The sequence below is a fragment of the Aquarana catesbeiana genome, linkage group LG13 (assembly GCF_042186555.1).
Source record: "Aquarana catesbeiana isolate 2022-GZ linkage group LG13, ASM4218655v1, whole genome shotgun sequence".
Classification (NCBI taxonomy): Eukaryota; Metazoa; Chordata; class Amphibia; order Anura; family Ranidae; genus Aquarana; species Aquarana catesbeiana.
The window spans coordinates 66969934-66991733 of NC_133336.1; the positions used below are offsets into that span (position 1 = coordinate 66969934).

Consider the following 21800-nt stretch of genomic DNA (forward strand, 5'->3'; position numbering starts at 1 on the left):
GACTTGATGAATGCTGTTTGAATGCACTTCTAAATTTTGTTTGCTTTTAACATTCGATTTTAACAGTGAATGGACTTTCCGAAGGAAAACCTAATTCGCTGTTAGAAATTAGTTTGTTTGAAAAAAAAAAAAAAGAAAAAGCTTACTATCCTGTTCTTCCGATTTTCATGTCACTGCTGTTGAAAACGAAAGTCAGCTTGACCCCACTAATGGTTAGAAAATCGAACTCATGTTCATAAAATGAGAATTTTCTAATGAAACTCTATTAGTGTATGGCCAGCTCATCTTATCTGCAGCAGACAAGATTCAGGCCTTCTGCCCTGCTAGGCAGAGCTGTGTAAATGTCAGTACTGCATGGACAGAAATAAAAATCACCTGACAGATAAAACAAAGCCCATATATGTAGTTTAAGGTCTGTCTGCAGTTCCGCTTTAATCTTAAATATAAAATATTTTAATATAGTACATTATTTACTACAAGTGTCTCCTTTAGTGTCCTTGAACGAGTCTATTATAATGAATTCAAATGATGTAAATAGCAAAGAATTTTTTTTTAATCTACAGCAGACCCTGAAATTCAGGGTGGTGATAAGCAGACATTGGATTTTTTTTTTTTTTTTTTTTTTAGCAGCAGCAGCAAACAAGCCGATATTGCAAGAAATTGTTGTAAAAAAAAAAAATGGGACGATAGCATCCCTTTAAGTACATATCATTTATCTATTCATGTGTTTCTACAAACACGTTGTTTGCAACACAGCAGGGAATATTGCTTTGTTACTCTGTATACATTGGCACTGGATATATACATGTCTGTTGTTCTTGGCAGATGTTAATGGCTGAGGGGCGTTTGTAGAGGTGGGGGAGGGCGGTGGAACACATTAAGATCAAAGCCAGCAAGGTCTAATCACTGAAAACAATGGCAGTTTATGAAATAATCCCTTAGGTGTTTAATTTCCGTAGCACGCTCTAGCACAACTTTTAGTACTTCAAGATCTGTTTACTTTAAAACAAACAAACTATCTCGTGTTCTAGAAGGGCTACTCTGTTCTTTTCCAGGAAAAAAAAAAAAAAAAAGCTCATTTGGGTCGAATGTCTTACAATGCTTTAAATAAAAATGGTCTGTATTAGTCCCCCAGTAACCAGATTCATGGACTTCTCCATGCGCTCTCAATGCATAGGGGCTCATGCATTTGGGTGCAAAAAATGGCAATTTCAAATCCGTATGATTTTTTTCACATTTGAACACTTTAGGCAATCTGAACACAGCTTTATTATAACCAATATAGCCAATGTACATTGTTTTTTTTTTTTTTTTTGTTTTATTTCTGGATCTAAACACGGCTGTATTATAGCCAATGTATGCAGCTTTTTTTTTTTCTGGATCTGAATGCAGCTGAATTACGAGAGTCTCGGCTGTCCAGGACTCTCCAGCCTGATTGGCTGAGACACAGCAGCTTGAACCATTGACTCCCACTGCTGTCAAAGTCAGTGAGCCAATGAGAAGAGGGAGGGGGCGGGGCTGAGTCGAGGCTCCGTGTCTGAATGGACACACAGAACAGCAGCTCGGCTCGGGTGCCCCCATAGCAAGCTGCTTGCAGTGGGGGCACTCCGCATGAGGGAGGGGCTAGGAGCGCTGAGAAGGGACCAAAGAAGAGACTGGTCTGTGCAAAACCACTGCACAAAGCAGGTAAGTAGGACATGTTTGTTAAATTGAAACAAACAAAAAAAAAAAAACAAGACTTTAATATCACTTTAAATGTACAAATTCCAGATAAAACCAATGTTTGTAAAAGCACCTGCTACTGGACAAAAACCACTTTGAAAAATTGATTTTGGTGATCGATACAATTTCTTTGCTAATCCTTAAAAAAAAAAAAAATGGAGAATTCTGCAGAGAATTTTGAACTACTAAATGGTAAGTACATGGCCAACTCTTTAAATAAAGGAGTTCAGACACACAAAGCCATGTCCCTAATGGTATGATTTGACCAGTTTGGCGTAGAGATGCTCAAATGTCCTAGACAAATCTTAACCCTATCAAACACCTTTGAGATATATTGGAATATTGACTACCAGGTCTTCTCGTCCAACATCAGTAACCAAACTCACAAATTTTGTGGGAAGGCATGCTCAGAAGAGTGAAGACTGCCTATAGCTATATTAATCCCCTAGCTTTGGTATAGGATGTCCAACAAGCTTATATACTGTAGGTGTGATGCTCCAGTCCCACAATATTTTGGCCATACAATATACTGTAAGCAGTTTCACACTTCCACATGGGAATTCTGGGCATCTGTTCCAACTGCTGTTTTGGGGCTACAAATGGACTGCCTTACATCATCTTTACTTCCTAAATTTCTGTTGGCCATTGTGGCTATTTCTGCTTTCTTATTGCAAGAATCTGATATAAAAAGCCAATGAATATGTCATATTTCTTTGTTGAAAACTATCTTTATGTTAATTCCCAAATTGTGCTGTATTTTCTGCAAATTGGCAAAATGTATTCTACCACAATTCAGCACTCTGGGTTCTTGCTATGTACAAGTATTGTCAGCCGGTCTAAAAACTACAAACATTAAATAATCACTCATCTTTCTTAAAGTGTGACGAAAAACTAAAATAAGGCTATAAATTGAACATTAAAAATAACATAAATCCCCTTGAATTATAAGTGGAATTGTGCCAAGATTTTGCATGTAAAATGACACTGTATAATCAAAACTTCAGCACACAGTTATGTTGTATTTTAACCTTCGGCAAAGAAAAATGAAGGGGGCGCGATTACGTCATCTATCCTCATACTTGTTGGGAGTGTCAGCCATGTTGATTTTAGGGTTGTTTGGTTTGGCATCACCTAAGTGAAGCACAAAAGTCTCTTGGTGTCTGGGTAGTGCAGCCATGACATCATTGTAAGGACTCTCAAGACTGGGTGAGAAAGATTTCTCATTAATAAAAACAAAAAAAAAAAAAATTAGATGTGGTCTCACACAATATAAAAAAAAAAAAAAAAAGTTGCCTTGCGTATTGCTTTCTTAAAGCCGCACACAAGTGGTGTTTAAATGTATATTAATTATAGAATATATAAACATCCTTCCACCAGAAGCTATACTTGTGGCTCCCACCCACCACTCTGGCATAGTATGGGACACCTATGTATGATCCGCTACCCTTCCATAATGCAGTGCTCTGTGCCTGGGCATTAATTCATTAGGCCCGAGCACTCTCGCATGGGGAGTGCAGAGTGCAAAAGTCGACTTTCCTTCAAAACATCATTCTTTCCCATATTTTTGTGGGGACGCCAGCAGTGATCATAATGGCAAATGGAAGCAAGAATGCATTGGCACCACAAGGTACTAACTGTACAGTGATGGGGGAGATTGTATTACTTCAGGGCCACAAAATATAATGATGCTATATAAATAATTATAATTTGATTTTGTGACGCAGCTTTAACTAAAACAAACCTGATAACCAGTTTATGCTCTAAAAACCAAAATCCCTATCTTAACAGCAGACACTACAGGGTGCCTGCTATAACATCTATTAGTCAGAAAACCCAGTGTGCCTCCTTAAAATTGGTTTCAGGCTGTTACTAAGGACTTGACTTCCCTGACTTTGGGAAAAAAGCGCACCCACTTCTCATTCCTTTGTCCAATGACAGTGTCGGGATGCACTCACACTGGGCACAGTTGAACCAGACTGTAACAGAGTTTGATTGTCCTCTCTTCCAAACCAGTCTGCACCAGTGTTAATTTTGGCATAGAATTTTGATTTAGTTATAGTCTTTTGACTAAAATGCCATTTTAGTTTTAGTCCTATTTTAGTCATCTGCAATTGTTTTAGCTTTAGTTAACTAAAATCTCAAGTACATTTTAACATTCTAAAATGAAATGTGTTTAGTTACATTGTTATGCATTATTTAAGCATTACTGTAGAATTTCCACTCATACTCCTGGAGTAAAAAAAAAATCTAATATGTTATTATTTATGGCATCACGGTTTACAGATTTAGCCACTCTATACAGTTTGAGGAGGCCTGTAATGCTGCATAGTGCTCTAAACAGTGGTCTGAGGAAGCCTGTAATGCACAGTGCTCTGGATGCTGGTAGTCAGAGGAGCCCTGTAATGCACACAGTGCTCTGGATGCCAGTAGTCAGAGGAGGCCTGTAATGCACACAGTGCTCTGCATGGTAGTCAGTGGAGGCCTGTAATGCACACAGTGCTCTGCACGGTAGTCAGAAGAGGCCTGTAATGCACACAGTGCTCTGCATGGTAGTCGGAGGAGGCCTGTAATGCACAGTGCTCTGGATGCCGGTGGTCAGAGGAGGCCTGTAATGCACACAGTGCTCTGGATGGTGGCCTGATTGGAGGCCTGTAAATGTACACACTCACAGTGCTCTGCTCTGGATGGTCGCGAGTTGGGACTCTCGTTGGGAGGCCTGTAATGCACAGTGCTGACTGCTAAGTAGTAAGCACTCTATGGACTTTCTTGCTTGCTGGGAGCAGAAGCACTCACAGGTTCTATACAGGCTGAGCTCCATAGAAACCGAATATTCACAAGGGAAAATGTCCCTTTGTCACACTTTCATTTCGTTTTCATTGCTTAATGAAAACGAAATTCATTTTTGTCATAGTTTTCGTCAGTGGACGAAAATGTGGTATACTTTTCGCTTTGTTTTCATAACTATAAAAAGGCCGCTGACGAACATTTTGACGAAATTAAGACTGGTCTGTACTCACCCTGGGCTATAAGCAAGTGTTCCCAGGCACACTTATATCAGTCACCTCTGCCATACATCACCTCAGACCATAGTGATCCTTGCTTCTGTGTTTCGTCATCTATAGAGAGCCTTATTCTCAGCCATGGTTTTCAGTCACACTGAAGCGCACCTTAACAGACTACAGTAAACCATGCCCGGGAACACCTCTTCCAAGTGGTCCTGTCCACTGTACACTCTTCCTGGGAACAGTTTGCAGCACTCAAACTAAACAAATGAACTGAACCAGGGGGTAGAACTGTGCACCCTCAGTGGCCAATAAGGGCCCTCTAAATTAACTGGAAAATAAGTCATGGTCACAGGGGTATAGGTTTATTTGGACTGATTCCTATTGTTTTATTAGAATTTGTTTTTTACAATGAACTACATTCATCTTAAGTTGAATTGGAAAATGTCTGCAGGCAGCTAGTTTTTCCCAACACATCTCTATGCAGCTGCTTATTATAAATATGCCTCGTTTATAAAAAATAGGTTTTGACAAGGACTTGTAATTTGCACTGAAGAATGCAGCAGAGCTCCCACTGTGGACACTTCTTAAAGTAATTTATGCTAGCAAATAAAGCCCAGTAATGCTGCTTTCAGACCCGAAACATTACAATAAAATTAGGCCACCAGATGTGTAAACAACATAAAAAAAAACAAAAAAAAAAAAAAAGAAACTGAAATTGTGTAACTGAGGATAGCAGACATTTTGTCCTTTTTTCATGGACAATTACACCTTTCTGAACATCCAGCGGACAGGAAGATTAAAGTAATTTCTGGCACAAGCTGATAAAGTGGTGACCTAAACTTCAAAAATACAAAACTCCCAATGTATTTTTAGATTTCTTCTATAAAAACAGGATATTTTGAGCACAATGACTGTTTCCCATAGCAACCAAATTTCTCTTACACTGGGAAAAAAGACATCTGGATTTAGGCAGTAAGGCACCATAATCCCTATTCTTCATTGCCCACTGGTGACAACCTCCATGGCAGAATTTAATCTGGTGTTTGTGAAAATCTTCTTTGTTTTGACTTTTTATTTTGTATCAGGCTACTTGCATGTGCGAGATATCAATGACCCTAAAGCGGGTGATTTTTCAAATACTTGTCCAGTTTTAAAAAGTCTTTCCAGAACAACGAATTAACAGCAATAGGACTGACGCACTATAGAAAGGTCTGCATGAACAACTGAAGCCCTGAGCATGTGGGCTTTGTGTATCCTGTAGGCATTTTGCCAATTTATCTTCAGTTTTGACTGGAGTGTCTCTTTATGTTAAAGTGCATCTCCAGTTAAACTGTTTTAAAGGCTTTTCATATGCCAGTGTCAGAAAGGAGACTGCAGTGTGTGTCAGCATCACAATCTCCATTATGATCAGAACAGCATCCCAAGGCAATGGGGTGGACTGATGCAGTACAGCACCACATTAAAGTGGTGTTCCGGCCGAAATGATACTTTTTAAATAAAAATACCCCTATAATACACAAGCTTAATGTATTCTAGTAAAGTTAGACTATAAAGTAAGGTCTGTTTTGTTAGTTTATAGCAGTAGTTTGATATTTTATAAACTTGCAGCAGGCCGTGGCCATCTTAAGTGTGGGCATCTGAAGCCAGACTGTATTTCTTCCTGGATCTCATCCTTGCAGATCTCGCACATGCTCAGTGCAGCACAAGCAGTGTAATAGGTTTCAGGTCAGGTTTCCCTAGCAACGGCAGTGTCAGAGGAAGTTGCCGCTTCTTCCCAGAAGGCATTGCAAACAGGAAATGATGCGGTGGGCCACGGCCAGGGAGGAGGAAGTGAAAAATGAATACAGCAGATATACAGTAGGTGCTGAGAAAAAAAATAAAAATATATCCAATTCGTTTACAGTGCACAGTTTAGTGAGGGATGCTGAAGAGTTGTAAAAGTTGGTGGAACTCCACTTTAAATAAGTAGAGTGGGCCTTCCAGTATACATTTCAGTGACAAGGGCCCCATTCATACTAGGTGCATTGGGGTGCCAGCGTGATGGTGTGAATGGGCTCTAATATATTATTTTGATTAAAGTGTAACGCTGTAGAATGTTAAAGCTGAACGCAATGTAAACAGCTAAAATACACATAAGGGAGATGATTCACCTGCCAAGCGATTTGTGTTTGTTCATCCAGTTTTGAGATATATAAAACCTCTGCCATACCGCAAAGCCATGAAGTAGTAGATTGATGGCACTAGAACCTTAGGTACAGTGGGGGAAGAATTATTTGATCCACTGCAGATTTTGTAAGTTTGCCCACTTACAAAGAAATGAAGGGTCTATAATTTTTATTGTAGGTGTATTTTAAATGATAGAGATAGATTATCAACCACAAATCCAGAAAAAAAACCATAAAACAAATGCTATAAATTAAGTTGCAGTTCAATGAGTAAAATAAGTATTTGATTCCCAAGCAAAACATGACTTAGTACTTGGTGGAGAAACCCTTGTTGGATAGCACAGAGGTAAGACGTTTCTTGTAGATGGTGACCAGGTTTGCACACATTTCAGGAGGGATTTTGGTCCACTCTTCTTTACAGATCTTCTCTAAATCCTTAAGGTTTCCTGGCAACTCAAAGTTTTAGCTCCCTCCCTACATTTTCTATAGAATTAAGGTCTGGAGACTGACTATGCTATTCCATGACCTTAATGTGCTTCTTCTTGAGCCTCTCCTTTGTTGCCTTGGCAGTATGTTTTGGGTTATTGTCATGCTGGAAGACCAATCCATGACCCATCTTCAGCATTCTGGCTCAGGGAAGAAGGTTCTCATCCAAGATATTACAGTACATGGCCCCGCCCATTGGCCCCTCAATACAGCAAAGTCAGCCTGTACCTTTAGCAGAGAAACAGCCCCAAAGCATCATGTTTCCACCTCCGTGCTTGACTGTAGGGACGATGTTTTTAGGGTCATAGTCAGCATTTTTTCTTCCTCCAAACACAGTGAGTCAAGTTATGCCAAAGAGCTCAATTTTGGTCTCATCTGACCACAGCACTTCCTCCCAATCCTTCTCTGAATCATTTAGATGTTCATTGGCATGACTGTACATGTGCCTTCCTGAGGAGGGGGACTCGCCGTGTTTGGAGGAAGTAAAATGCTGACTATGACCCCAAGAACACCATCCCTACAGTCAAGCACGGAGGTGGAAACATGATGCTTTGGGGCTGTTTCTCTGCTAAAGGTACAGACCGACTTTGCTGCATTGAGGGGCCAATGGATAGGGCCATGTATTGTAAAATCTTGGATGAGAACCTTCTTCCCTCAGCCAGAACACTGAAGATAAGTTGTGGATGGGTCTTTCAGCATGAAAATGACCCAAAACATACTGCCAAGGCAACAAAGGAGTGGTACAAGAAGAATTACATTAAGGTCATGAAGTGGCCCAGCCAGTCTGCAGACCTTTAGGCTGCATTCCCACCTGATCGTTTTCAGCTCATAAAACACCTGAAAAACGCCTGAAAAACACCCAACAAGCAAAATCCCATTAATTTCAATGGCACCTGTTCACATCTGAGCGTTTTGTCACCTGAAGCAAAATGCCTGAAAAAACACCCTAAGCTCAAAAAAAGAACATGAGATTATTTGGGGCAGATTACAGGCGTTTTTCTCCCTTTTACATTGGTGACCTAAACAAAATTGTGGCAAAATCGCGGTAAAAACGTGTGACTTTGAAACGCTCAGGTGTGAATGCAGCCTAATTCTATAGAAAATTTATGGAGGGAGATGAAACTCCGAGTTGCCAAGTGACAGCCAAGGAACCTTAAGGATTTAGAGAAGATCTGTAAAGAAGAGTGGACCAAAATCCCTCCTGAGAGGTGTGCAAACCTGGTCACCAACTACAAGAAACATCTTACCTCTGTGCTTGCCAACAAGGGTTTCTTCACCAAGTCATGCTTTGCTTGGGGATCAAATACTTAATTTTACTAACTGAACCTCAATTTATAACATTTGTATCATTCGATTTTTCTGGATTTTTGGTTGATATTCTGTCTCTATCATTTAAAATTCACCTATGATAAAAATGATAAACCCTTCATTTCTTTGTAAGTGGGCAAACTTACAAAATCGGCAGGGGATCAAATAATTATTTTGCCCACTGTATACTTCGATATTAATTGATGTCTGTGACAAAAATATGTGAGGTTTCCTATCAGCTGCTGAACTAGGGCTGAGTGTTCATAATACAAAATGTAAATATTCAATTTGAGTCCTTATTAGCGGATTCTCTTTAATTAAAGCCCTGGCGAAGGGGACAATGCGTGGTCCTCGAAAAAAGGTTGGCTGTAGCACCTGCCATATGTTTGGCATTATGGACTCTTAAGCCCTGTACACATGGGCCGAATATCGCCCGAAATCAGCCGGTACAGTAGATATCGTCTGACATTTGGCCAGTGTGTATAGGTCCTTGTTTGACAGAAGTTGATCACATGGCTGGCTTCTGTCAAATGAGCTTGCTAGAGAACCAGCAGCCAATCGGCATCTGATCATCGCGTGGGAGTGCTGACCGGTGTGTTCTGGCGGGGGGCGGTCCCCCTAGAAGAACACAATAGCTCAGCAGGGAGATCACTATACTAAAATCTCATAGCTAGTACAGTGACCCTCTTCCAAAATGCCTAATTTTTGCCCACTGGGCTGAACAAAAAAAAAATAAAAATGACCGTGTGTACCAGGCTTTAACCTTGGTGTGGCGCTTTGATTTTCACACTAAGGCCAGTCATACCTGGTTCGAATCTCGACCGTTTCCTGCTGAACTTGCCGAGATTCAAACCATTTATGGGCAGGCTGAATGTACCAAGCTGATCTATCCATCATCTTGGGTACAACCAGCCTTCCAGATTCTCTTACGATTATCCCTAGCAGCTGCTATAACCACTATCGATAATGATGGTCTTCTCCCGGCGTGGAGTAGAAGATGCTGGCGTAGGCAAGGAGCGTCTGACTGAAGGAGAGGGAAGTGTTGCGGACCTTAGTTTAGGTACTTACACCGGCTGCATTTAACCACTAGACATCCGCGCTATGGCCGAATGATGGCCACAGCGCGGACCTGCATTCCCGGGAGGCCGTCATATGACAGCCTCCCCTGTGCACGCCCTGCAGGGCGTGCGCCAGGCGCGCTGTGATCACCGAGTCACTGAGACTCGGCTGATCACCGATCCGAGTAAGGGGCCGGTCCCGGCCCCTTACCATGTGATCAGCTGTCAGCCAATGACAGCTGATCACATGATGTAAACAAAAGATCGGTAATTGGCTTTTTTTTTTACTCGTGCTGACAGTGCGAGTAGAGAAAAAAGCCGAACACCGGCTCAGGTGTCAGGGACATCGGTCTCGAAGTTGAAGCACAACATCTGCCTCATCAGTGCCACCTAACAGTGCCCACAGTGCCACCTATCAATGCCCACAAGTGCCACCTATCAATGCCCACAAGTGCCACCTATCAATGCCCACAAGTGCCACCTACCAATGCCCACCTGTAGTGCCAATCAGTGCCACCTGCCAGTGCTGCCAATCACTGCCACCCATCAGTGCACATCACTGCCGCCTATCAGTGCCCATCACTGCCGCCTATCAGTGCCCATCACTGCCGCCTCATCAGCGTACATCAATGAAGGAGAAAAATTACCCGTTTTAAATTTTTTATAACAAAATATAAAAAAATAAAAAATTTTTTTTTTTTAAATTCAGTTTTTTACATTTTTTTAACAAAAAGTAAAAACCGCAGAGGTGATCAAATACCACCAAAAGAAAGCTCTATTTGTGGTGAAAAATGATAAAAATTTTACTTGGGTACAGTGTTGTATGACCGCGCAATTGTCATTCAAAGTGCGTCAGCGCTGAAAATTGGTCTGGAAAGGAGGGGGGTTTAAGTGCCCTGTAAGCAAGTGGTTAAAAGATACATTAAATAAACTGTATTGAAAAACTATGAATTTGTGTCTTTTGTATCTGCCTGGATTTTGGCTTTAATCCTCCAACATTTATTGATTCTTTAGTAGTAAAAATGATCTAACAGAAGAATTTGAACTTGCATATTTTGGCAAAATATCACCAGCCAAAAAAGGAATAACAGCTTGTCAACGCTGCACATTATACAAAAAACTGCAGTGTTCTGTTGTGTAATTACACTAGATAAATACTGTTGCTTACTTAGGCAAACACTGCTACATGCCAAAGGACATACGTTTGTTCTTTGTGGAGTTTCACTGCTTTATCACAGAAATGTTTCATTGCACCACACAACATAGCACACATACCTAAACAGGAATGTCTAAAAATACTGCGTAACCCATTCACACCCAGAGAAATACTGAACAGTCTAACATAGAAGTATTTAAAACAACAGAACTCCAGTAACATACTATAGATACACATTAAAAAAAAGGCTCATCAAAGTTAAAAAAAAAAAAAAAAGAAATTAAATCTCTTGACTTAAAGTCCATCTACATAGCTACTCTGTCAGCAACAGCATTCATGCAACACTGAGCACTATTCACTTTCATGAATGAGTCTCAAGCAGCCATAGAACTTAGGTCTACAGAATACCACTAATCAAGTTTCCCTGTCCTATGCAACAAAATTATTTTTATTATTATTTAAAAAATGAAAAAATGCATTGCTAAATTGTTGGTTAATGGGAAGAATACACCTTTACATTAATGGTCACTGGTTCCATGCCTGACCATTAAATAAGTAAATGTCAATGTGCCATTTCTCTGGGGCAACAAGATTTAATTAAATGTAGGCCTCCTCTTCTAGATTGCCAATGGTCTTGGATTCCTAGCGCCAGTAAACCGCAACTATGCATGCCAGGTTTAGTTCTAGGCCAGTGGTCTCCAAACTGTGGCCTGTGGGCCAAATGCGGCCCTAAGCCTGTCTGTATGCCACCCTTGAGGCACTGTTATCCACACTGATATGAGGCACTATTCCTTCCACTGACACCAATGATGGGGCTCTTTTCATTCCACTGCCACAGTGATGAGTCACTAGCCCCCACTGACACCAATAATGTGGAACTGATCCTCCCACTGAAACTAATGATGGGGCATTAGTCCCCCCACTGATGCATTGGGGCACCACTCCTTCCACTGAAACCACTGATGGGGCATCATTTCTCTCACTAACACCAATGAAGGAGTACCCATTACTCCCACTGACACCAATGATGGTGCACTATTACTCGCTCCCACTCACACCAATGATGGAGAACCATTACTCCCACTGACACCAATGATGGTGCACTATTACTCGCTCCCACTCACACCAATGATGGAGAACCATTACTCCCACTGACACCAATGATGGTGCACTATTACTCGCTCCCACTCACACCAATGATGGAGCACCATTACTCCCACTGACACCAATGATGGGGCACAGATCCTCCCACTAATACCAATGATGGGACACTATTCCTCCTCCTTCTGACCAGGCGTAAATAATTGTTTTACTCCCACTGACCACCAAGCCTGAGACATTGACTCACACTGGGGCATTTTCTACTCCAACTAGCCACAGTCTGACCCTCCTAAAGTCTGATGGACTGTACAATGGCACTTTGTTTAGAAATTTTGGAGACCACTGCTCTAGGCCAATGGCTCAATGGTTTTACCATTCTACAACCCTATGAAAGAGCTCCGCGTAGAAAATAAACGAGCTCTGAGATTTTTAGTGCCACAGTGTTTCTGTTCTCAAATCATAAGTGTGGAATTGCTTCCTGAAGTCACATTCATAAATTTAAAAAGTTGATTTAGAGAAATCTATGTTCCAGTTCAAAAAGTAACATAAACCTGCAGTTACTAGTATTGTACCATACTGTACAATGCCAATTAACCAAGCAGGACACCAACATCGTTACATGCATTAATAGCAAATCAACACAGTTAGGATCCCTCTGAAAAACTGGTTTGGTATGGCCTACCTGGAGAGGAGAATATTGCAGTTCTGTGCTCTTCTTCCATCTATTACAGAGAGTTCCTTCACCTTCATCTTGGAGCTCAGTGTATCATCTGTATCAGCTTCTTTCTGTATATGCCACAAGATAAAGAACAGTCTTCAGGTTCAGTCAATAACATTGTGAAAAACCATATCTAAAATACAAGTGGCCCTATAAAGAAAAAAGGAGTAGAGAAAGAAAAAGCATTGCTAAGGTTCTAACTAATCCTGGGCAATATGGGTAGTCTACAGAGAAAGGGGGCATGACCTCTGTTACTACCCTTTCAATTATCTTTCATTGCTCTCTTCTTTCTCCCTCTTTACCATTTCTTGGCATGTTTCGACCCACCCATACCCTTAGTTGCTTTTGTGAGTCAATATATGACTTAGGTTTTTACTCTTCTGTTTAGACTTTGTGTACAACAGTCAGTGTCTACTAATAAGTTTACTGATTACTAACAAGTTTTGCTTCTGGTGAACAGAATGTGCACTTTGCTAGTGCAGTTGCACTCTGCAAATGCAATTGCTCTAGAGAATAGTAAATGATGGGAAGCTCTGCTGACTTCCATCATCCAATCATGTGCAAGCAAAAATGCTATTTTTTCTTTTTTCCTTGCATGTGATTGGGTATTTGCAAAGTACAGTTCCCCTCATTTACTAATCTCTGGAGCAACTGCACAAAAGTGCACAGTCTTTTTTAGTAAATGAATCCCACTGAATGGTCATCACTCCATGTGATCTCTGCAGCTTTTCACTACAGGAAACAATTGAGCTTGAGGACAACAATCAATCAGTCAACGTGGAAGCAACAACTGCAGACTATTGATTATGGGGGCAGGAGTCACTGGAGTGGTTTGACTTGCCCAGATGCCCACAATAAGGTTAATGCCACAGGTGTGTGTTCAGTGCACAGAAATACTAACACTTTAACTAAACAAAATTCTCAGCATTTCCTATAAGGGCCAACTTGTATTCTAAATTTTGATATTTCATGGTCAAGTTGTGTAAAGGCTTCAATTAATGTGATACAATCACACACTAAGGGCTCATGCACACTGCATCTCAAAGAAGCGACTCCTACAGGCTATTGCAAGGGTAGTGACGGAAACCTTGTGGAGGAAGACAACTTGCCCACATCCCTGTGATGCTACAGTAGAAAATGGTTTACCTCTAATGGGACTTTATAAGGCAAGAGTCCTCAAACAATATATCAAAGACGTATATAATTTTATTTATCAAAAGTTAAAAAAAGTGACAACATTTGAATAAAATGAGTGGATGCCAACATTCAAATGGTCATAACAAGGAAAATATACATATCTGTTAACAGTAACATAACAGATAACCCCACATAAATTGTTCCAGCAAGGCTGCACAACGAAAGCCCGACGCGTTTCGAGGTTGAGAGTTGAAACCTCTTCTTCAGGGGCTGATGGTGAGGTAAGTGTTTGTCTAAACATTTAGCAAAGAGAAAACACATTAAGCCAAAGCATTTGAGGGACAGACATTGCATAGTATTCATATATAATCATGAGACATAAAACATGAAAAATCAGACTGAGTTGGTGTATTTAAAGAATGTTATTCTCAGCTGTCATAAATAATAGCTATCGCCTAAAAATTAAGATCACTTATTAAATTTTTATTTATAGCCATGGGATGGGCCTTATTATATTATCCCTTCCTAATTTTTAGGCGATAGCTATTATTCATGACAGCTGATATCGAGTGGTGTCACTTCGCAAGTGGTAGGACGCCCTTTGTGTCCTGTTCTTGGGCTGTGGACCTATGCGGACCTCCTTGATGACAGCATTGGCTCATGTGACCGATCCCTGCTGGCAAACCATTCTGTCCCAATTTCTTTTTAAAGCTGGATGCTATTCAATGTTGGTTTAGGAGTAACATGGTGAGAATAACATTCTTTAAATACACCAACTCAGTCTGATTTTTCATGTTTTATGTCTCATGATTATATATGAATACCATGCAACGTCTGTCCCTGAAATGCTTTGGCTTAATGTGTTTTCTCTTTGCTAAATGTTTAGACAAACACTTACCTCACCATCAGTCCCTGAAGAAGAGGTTTCAACTCTCATAACCTCGAAACGCGTCGGGCTTTCATTGTGCAGCCTTGCTGGAACAATTTATGTGGGGTTATCTGTTGTGTTACTGTTAACAGATATGTATATTTTCCTTGTTATGACCATTTGAATGTTGGCGTCCACTCATTTTATTCAAATGTTGTCACTTTTTTTAACTTTTGATAAATAAAATTATATACGTCTTTGATATATTGTTTGAAGACTCTTGCCTTATAAAGACCCATTAGAGGTAAACAATTTTCTACCCTACAGGCTTTTGGGCGCTCATATTTTTCTGCCTGGAAACTCCCCTCCATGTTAGCCAAAGTGGCCATACACATTATGGCTTTTTCAGGAGTTTACAGGCATATGCTCTTACAGGTAGAAAAGAAAGAAACTCGCATTTTTGAGAGGAGCTTTCGAGCAAAAAAGATGCCCTAGTGCCCAAAAAACACATGAAAAAGCGTGGAAAAAAGCACAAAAAAATATATCAAGGAAAAATTAGCTGACAGGAGGGTTTGTGAAAAAAAAATGCTTATGCTCAAAAAAGCTCACTAAAAACACGCAAAAGAGCAAAAAAAAAAAAAAAAAGCACAAGCTTTTACGTAGAGAAATAATAGCTCAAATGCTTGTAAAAGTAGCTTTTTTTGAACTGCAGTGTGCATGAGCCCTAAGAGTTTAGAAAAACATTCCCTATTTTGGTTATCATCAGTGAAAAAGAAAAATCTTGCATCACTACAAAACCTTGGTTTAAATGTGTTAAAACATGCAACTAACAAAAATATGCTAACAGTACCGGAAGACAATAGGTGTCTCTTCTTGAGAATGCCTGCATGTTTAAAATAAACAATGCTCTTAGTATGAAACAGAGAAAGCATCAAAGTGCTTATTTGTAATTGGTTTAAACATATTAACTCTCATCAGTGCAGGACGGCTTCTGTAGAGTTGGTATTCGGGCTCAATACTCAACTACCATTAAGGGTGAGGTGGGCCATAAGAAGACTTCTTGGTTTAATTTGTTCCCTTTACTAAGTGTACTACTAGGATCAGTAAAGACCTGGGACATAACACTTTACAAAGTTAAAAGTTGTGGCTTGTGCTACAAGGAGAAGCCATGCTCAAAATATTGTTGGGATTTAGGCCTCTTCCACACGGGGTGGGCTCCGTTGGAGTCCATCTGCTCAGCAGGGGATCTGCTGAACTCCGCTGAGCAGGCAGATGGCTGGTCCATGTCCGCTTATGCAGAGCGGATACAGACACTGCCCACTCCTCTATGGGTGGTCGGATGTAAATCGGACCGCTTGCCAGTTTATACCTGACTGCCCTCCAATCTGCCAGACCGAAAGCGAACAAATGCCCATCCGTCTGTTTTTAGCAGACAGGATCGGATGTTGGTGGGTGTCAACAGACACATGTCTGTTGACATCTACCGCTCCATAGAGGAGACTGGAAGGTCCGATCGAGTCTGCCTGAAAAACGGATAGGCGGACCCCGCTTGGTCCGCTAGTCTGAAAGGGGCTTTAAAGTACACCTGTGCGCACACGATAAAAAGTGATAACGAGTCTGTATATTCAGCATATACTGCAAAAAGATATCAGCATTATTATTGGACGTCCTTTTGGTGCACCACTTCAGCCCCCAAAATTTCCTGCATAGGTTTAATTTAGTGCTAAGTCCCCCCTTTACATGAAAGTGCTTAGGCCCAGCCATAGGTCACCTTATGGTGTATCATGGGACAGAAGAGGAGGCGTGCTCACTTTTATTTATGGTGGCCTAGAGATGCCTAGAGACATCACCTGACATCCCTGGCCAACTTACCTACAGGAAAGTTTAAAAAATAAAAATCTTGTTAGCCCTTATCTGTTCCAACCCCAGCAACATAATCCAGCATCCAAAATGATTTGACTATGCTCTCCCACCCTTGTTCAATGACAAATATGCATGCATTAAAAAGAAGTCCTTCTGCAGTTGCATTCTACCCATTTGCCTAAACTGGCCTTTATTGTCTATGTAGGACAACCTTTACTCCCAGCGGAACATATAAAACCAGTCGGTGTGTTGCCAACGCTATTTAAAAAATAATCGAACTAATACCCTTACCATACTCTTAATGCAATACAGATCTGCTTTAGATCTGCTAAAGAGTAACTCCAAGCAGTAACCATGACTTTATTTGTTGAAAAGTCTTACTGCTCCACAGAAGCTTGGATGCCATATATTGCACTGATGAAAACAAGTTGCATGTAATTTATTCAAAGAACACTATATTTAGGCTGTATGTGCTATAAAGCAATTTTTGTAGCTGTACAGTTGGCCACAGGGACATCAAAAAATGATTTGCAAGTCTCGGTTTCTGGCCTTTAGTAACATAATGAAATAATTTTTTAACAAAACCATTAAAATTAAATGTTACATGTGCCAAGATTAGCAGCAAGCAGCCTTCTTACCTGTTTAATGCCATTGTTGATCGAGAAATCCTGTAGCCATGTCAGCAGCGAAGCATGGGGAAAGGCAATCATTGCGCGCAATTCAGCGGTGGCAGCAAATTAAGACAAGAGTGGCCAAAGCAGATCAGCAAGATATACAGTACATCATAGACAGAAGCTTGTAGCAAAGAGGCATACAGAAGAAACACAGGCACGGTGATATCAACAGATTGTGAAAACGAATTAAAGTTATCATCTAACAGCCAACAGGACAATTACATTTAATTATACATATCATGCAGGGATGACTTGGGAGTGGTGTCAGTCCTAGGTTTTTCCTAATTAGAAATATTGATTGACACAGCACTTAAAGTTAGCATGCTGTGTTATATGGTGTTTTAGGTACAACAAAGCATAAATTATACAACGCCCTTCCCCCATCCCCCAAAAAATGTCCTTATAACTTTTATTGCAAATTTAAAAAGCATGTCTAATTTCCCAGTTTCATTTTAGATATGCATGTAAAAGAGATCATAAGTAATGTGTGATATATTTTCTAATTCTGTATGTATCATATTTGCCCATTGCATGCTCAAGCTCTGCTTTGTACCATTACATAATGGCTGTGCTTTATTGCGCCTTTTAACAATACAAGTATATGAGCAGGTCAACACAAAACCAATACACTCCTTGAAGCTGTCCTTTAAGTAGCCTACCCTTAGGCGCCCCCCACCTCCAAGTGCAGCCTACTGGTAAAATTCTCACCTATACCCATGTTCCACCATTCTGTTCTGGACATCTGAAGGATGCCACGAGTATGGATCACCCACAACAATAAATGGGACCACAGCACAAGTGCGCAGAACAAAGAGGACCCGGTGGGGACATTTTCTGTGAAAAGGGTTTCAGGTGCCAGGAAGAACTGCACACCGAAACAGGGAGGAAGGTAAGTATTTTACCAGATGGGCTGCACCTATGAGAGGTGGAAGGGTTAGGGTTACTTAAAGGACAATGTTACTAGGAGGTGAAGTTGTGTTTTATTAAGGTTAGCAATGCAAAATAACTCCAAATGTGCACTCAATAAACTTTCCCCTTAACCTACAAGACTCCTTCCTGAATTATCTCATATAGACTCATATGTATACACAGTGATACATAATATTTCCCATAGTTGGATCTAAAATCGTTTATACAGCAAAGAAGTTTATAGTGGTTACAAAATAAAATATATAGGGGATTAGAACTCTCTAAGCACTTTATACTGCCAAAAAACACCTCTCCAGATGCAGAACACAGCAAGAATCGTGTACTTAAGGAAACCTGACATGAACAAAATCTGCGGAGTGCCTTTGTTGAACTTCTGAAAATGCTGGATTGTTGTCAAGCCAATCCTCTGGTTTTCTTACTGTCTGGAGTCTCTGACCTGTAGTGACTGCAACAGGTGAAGTCAAAACTTCAGATATGTATGAATATAGCCCCTAGTCAGTGGTCCTAAAAGTGTTTAAAGAGACCATGTCACAAACCTAAAAAAATGCAGGTGCCTTTGAACTTGCTAGAAAACTTGACTACACTGTAAAGCTGGGCATGCATAGGTCAGTTATTCTCAATCAGCCAGTTGACTGACCAAAAAAACTGAACTGGTTCCGCCATCCACACAGGCAAGATGGATAGAGTAATCATTTCCTGCTGCGCGCTGTTTTATTCTGACAGCGGGTACTCCTTCACTGTCAAAATACATTGATCAGTGTTGCAGCCAATTGGCTGTAGTGTCAATGGAAAAAACATTTTTCCAATAAGCTAATTTGTGAAATGTTGATCATTAGATTGCCTTCTCACTAACAGGAATGGCCACAGATGGATCACAATTCATCCAGTTCAGCATGGACTGACCATATTGTGATCCATCTATGGTAAGTTTAAGAGTACATTCTCTAGCATAGCCTTCTCCTCTGGGAATGTCTAATCACTGTCTGTGCTGGCTCAGCTACTCCATTCATCTTGGGGGAGCAGCAAAGGGAGATGTTATAGTGTCACTTGAGTGACAGCCCCAATTCTGCTGGGACTGTTGTCATCATATCCAAGATGCAGGTGCTCAGCAGCAGTCTCAGTACCTTTGGATGGCTACACAAAGGTAGCTTTTACAGGTAACTAAACAGTAAATGCAATTATACTCATATGGGAAGTTTTTTGTTGAAATGAATGGTATGGTGACAGGGTCTCTTTAAGCCAAACAACTACGCTTTTCACAAGTTCAGCTAAAGTAACCCGTATATTTTACTTTGGCAGATTCACTTTAAAATTGGATGAAGGAAACTTGAGGTTTGACTAGAGAAACCAATCAATAGCTAGCTGTCATTTTAGTGGTGTAAACAGGTAGTAACATCCAATTGGTCAATGAGTGGGTAAGACCTCCACTGTTCATGTCCTATAGTTCTGAACAGGGGGCTCCATCATGGGAAACAAACACATTAGAAGATGATCCCACTCTCTCTACATTGTGGACAATGTAGAGAAAGGAGAATCTTGTTGCTGTAGTTAATGAGAGATAATAAAGGTAATCCTACAAACAGGTTTTAACTGAAAATTAAAATAGAAGATTTTAAAGGATGCAGCTCTTAAATACACTTGAAAGGAAACTTGAAGAAAGCACAATGTTAACTATTCCTGAACGCTCTTTCTTAAAACGCCAGTTATCTGACTGTCACGATGATCCAATGACATTAGCACTTTCTAAATCACTAAACAAATCTACATCTTAGTTCTAACGTCATGACTTTCCTGGTCTGCATGCTTGTTCCAGATTTGCATCTCAGAAAGTATTGATACCAATAACATTTTTATAAGGAGCGCAATAATGGTAGCCCATATTGATCCAAATAAAACTTGCTGTGCCACTCTAAGCTGAGACAGAGATTTCCCTGCTGAAGGGAGCTGGCGCCTGTGCACCATTCAGAGGTGTAAGAGCATTATCAAAGAGAAGAAAAGGCACCATTCACCAACCCAGTGCATTAGTATGTAGGTGAATATGGCCTCAGCCAGCACCACTCCAGACACGCCCCCTGACATCTTTCACCCCGCTCACCAGGGCTTGGTCAAAGAGAATGCTCTTACACCTCTGAATGGTAAACTGACGCCAGCTCCCTTCACTGCAACAGGGTTGGTGACTGGCGGCTTTTCTACTCTGAATATAGCAGCCTACAGATTTATCTTATTACAGGGTTTCTTGAGAAACTCAGTTTTCCTGTAGAGTGGTGAGACTGCAATTAGAACAAGCGTTCCCTTCTCGTAAATGAAGCAGTCAAACCTATAATGCCATTTCACTATCTTCACTGTCATTACTCAACTTTTACTAAATGAATGGAATACTACCTGTTGTCTTTGGTAAGCAGAGAACGTCCGCTCAATATCTTCCAAATCTAAGATTTTGAATACTCGACTGTCATCGAGGTCAACCCAGAGGGTCCCTTCCAACTTGTTCTGCAACAAAGTCATACAGTCAATTGATAAAACATTAAGAAGTGCACATATATTATTTGCGAAAATCATTTTCAAGCAGTTACCTCTGGTAGTTTAGACCAATTGAAAGATTTGAGGGGATTCGTTGGCTGGGGTATATTTTTCCTTTTCAAACCAAGACCTAGAGGTGCCCCAGGTGGTGCAGCCAATCCTCCTAGAAATGGAAGTCCTGGGGGCGGAGGAGGACCTCCAGGGGGTGGAGGAGGAGGGGGTGGAGGAGCCATCCCACCAGGTGGTGGTGGAGGTGGGGGTGGTGGAGGCATCATAATCCCAGAAGGCAAAGATACTGGCCCACCTGGTGCTCCAGGCGGAGGTGGTGGTCCTCCAGGAACAGGAGGGCAGACAGTTCTCTACAATAAAACACAAAAGTCATATAATTAACTTTAGCTAAGACAAAATATTTACTGTAGATCAAGAAAATATTTTTGTAAAATGGACAAATGGAAAAGGTAAGGAAACGGTTACCTAGATTGGGCGGTGTATGGAAATGTCTGTGAAGGTTCTCATCGCCATCACATAAGGGGTAGGGTGTGTGCTTTTCAACTAAGGAAGAACTGGGCAGGTCTAACAACACTGCCTGGGATTTCAGTGCAGTAGAGGCAGTGTTGTCAGCAAGTTAGGAGCTTACTTCTGCCAGGATCCACATGTGTTTTTACCTACTTGCAGCACTTATGAGGCTAAACCTGGGAAAATGTGCATGTACTTGTAGATATTACATTATACATGTGAATATCACTTCATGGGGCAATAAAATTAGGCTTATTTCATACGACATTGCAATGAATGATAGTAAACCATAGCAACCAGGTTTCACAATTTGATCAGTTTAAAGCTGAACTCTAAGCAGCTAGCCAAATACAAAGATGATATATAAGAGTCATACTTGCCAAGGATTTGTATTTCTGTCCATCCAGTTCTTAGATTTACACAGCACTGCCACAAGCATAACACTGTCTGGCAAGCCGGGGGGGGGGGGGGGGGGGGGGGGGGGGGGGCTGATTTTTCTCTGCTGCAGTTAAACAATATTTACGGGTGCTCTCACTCTCCCAACCTCTGACTGGACAGTGAAGGAGAAGCAGC

The 21800-nt window shown here is 40.8% G+C and overlaps 1 protein-coding gene across 5 annotated transcripts in view; it reads right to left on the reverse strand.

Moving 5' to 3' along the window:
* Positions 1–21800, reverse strand: part of DAAM1 (dishevelled associated activator of morphogenesis 1) — a 295359-nt gene that overhangs the window by 51247 nt on the left and 222312 nt on the right. For 4 of the 5 annotated variants that reach the window (XM_073609934.1, XM_073609931.1, XM_073609932.1 and 1 more), the window contains 4 exons: positions 20765–21070; positions 20574–20681; positions 17226–17255; positions 12684–12787 (listed from right to left, as the gene is read on the reverse strand). In XM_073609934.1, the coding sequence (XP_073466035.1) occupies positions 12684–12787; positions 17226–17255; positions 20574–20681; positions 20765–21070 (548 nt within the window). The remainder of the gene's footprint in view (positions 1–12683; positions 12788–17225; positions 17256–20573; positions 20682–20764; positions 21071–21800) is intronic. The other variant, XM_073609935.1, reaches the window with a different exon arrangement.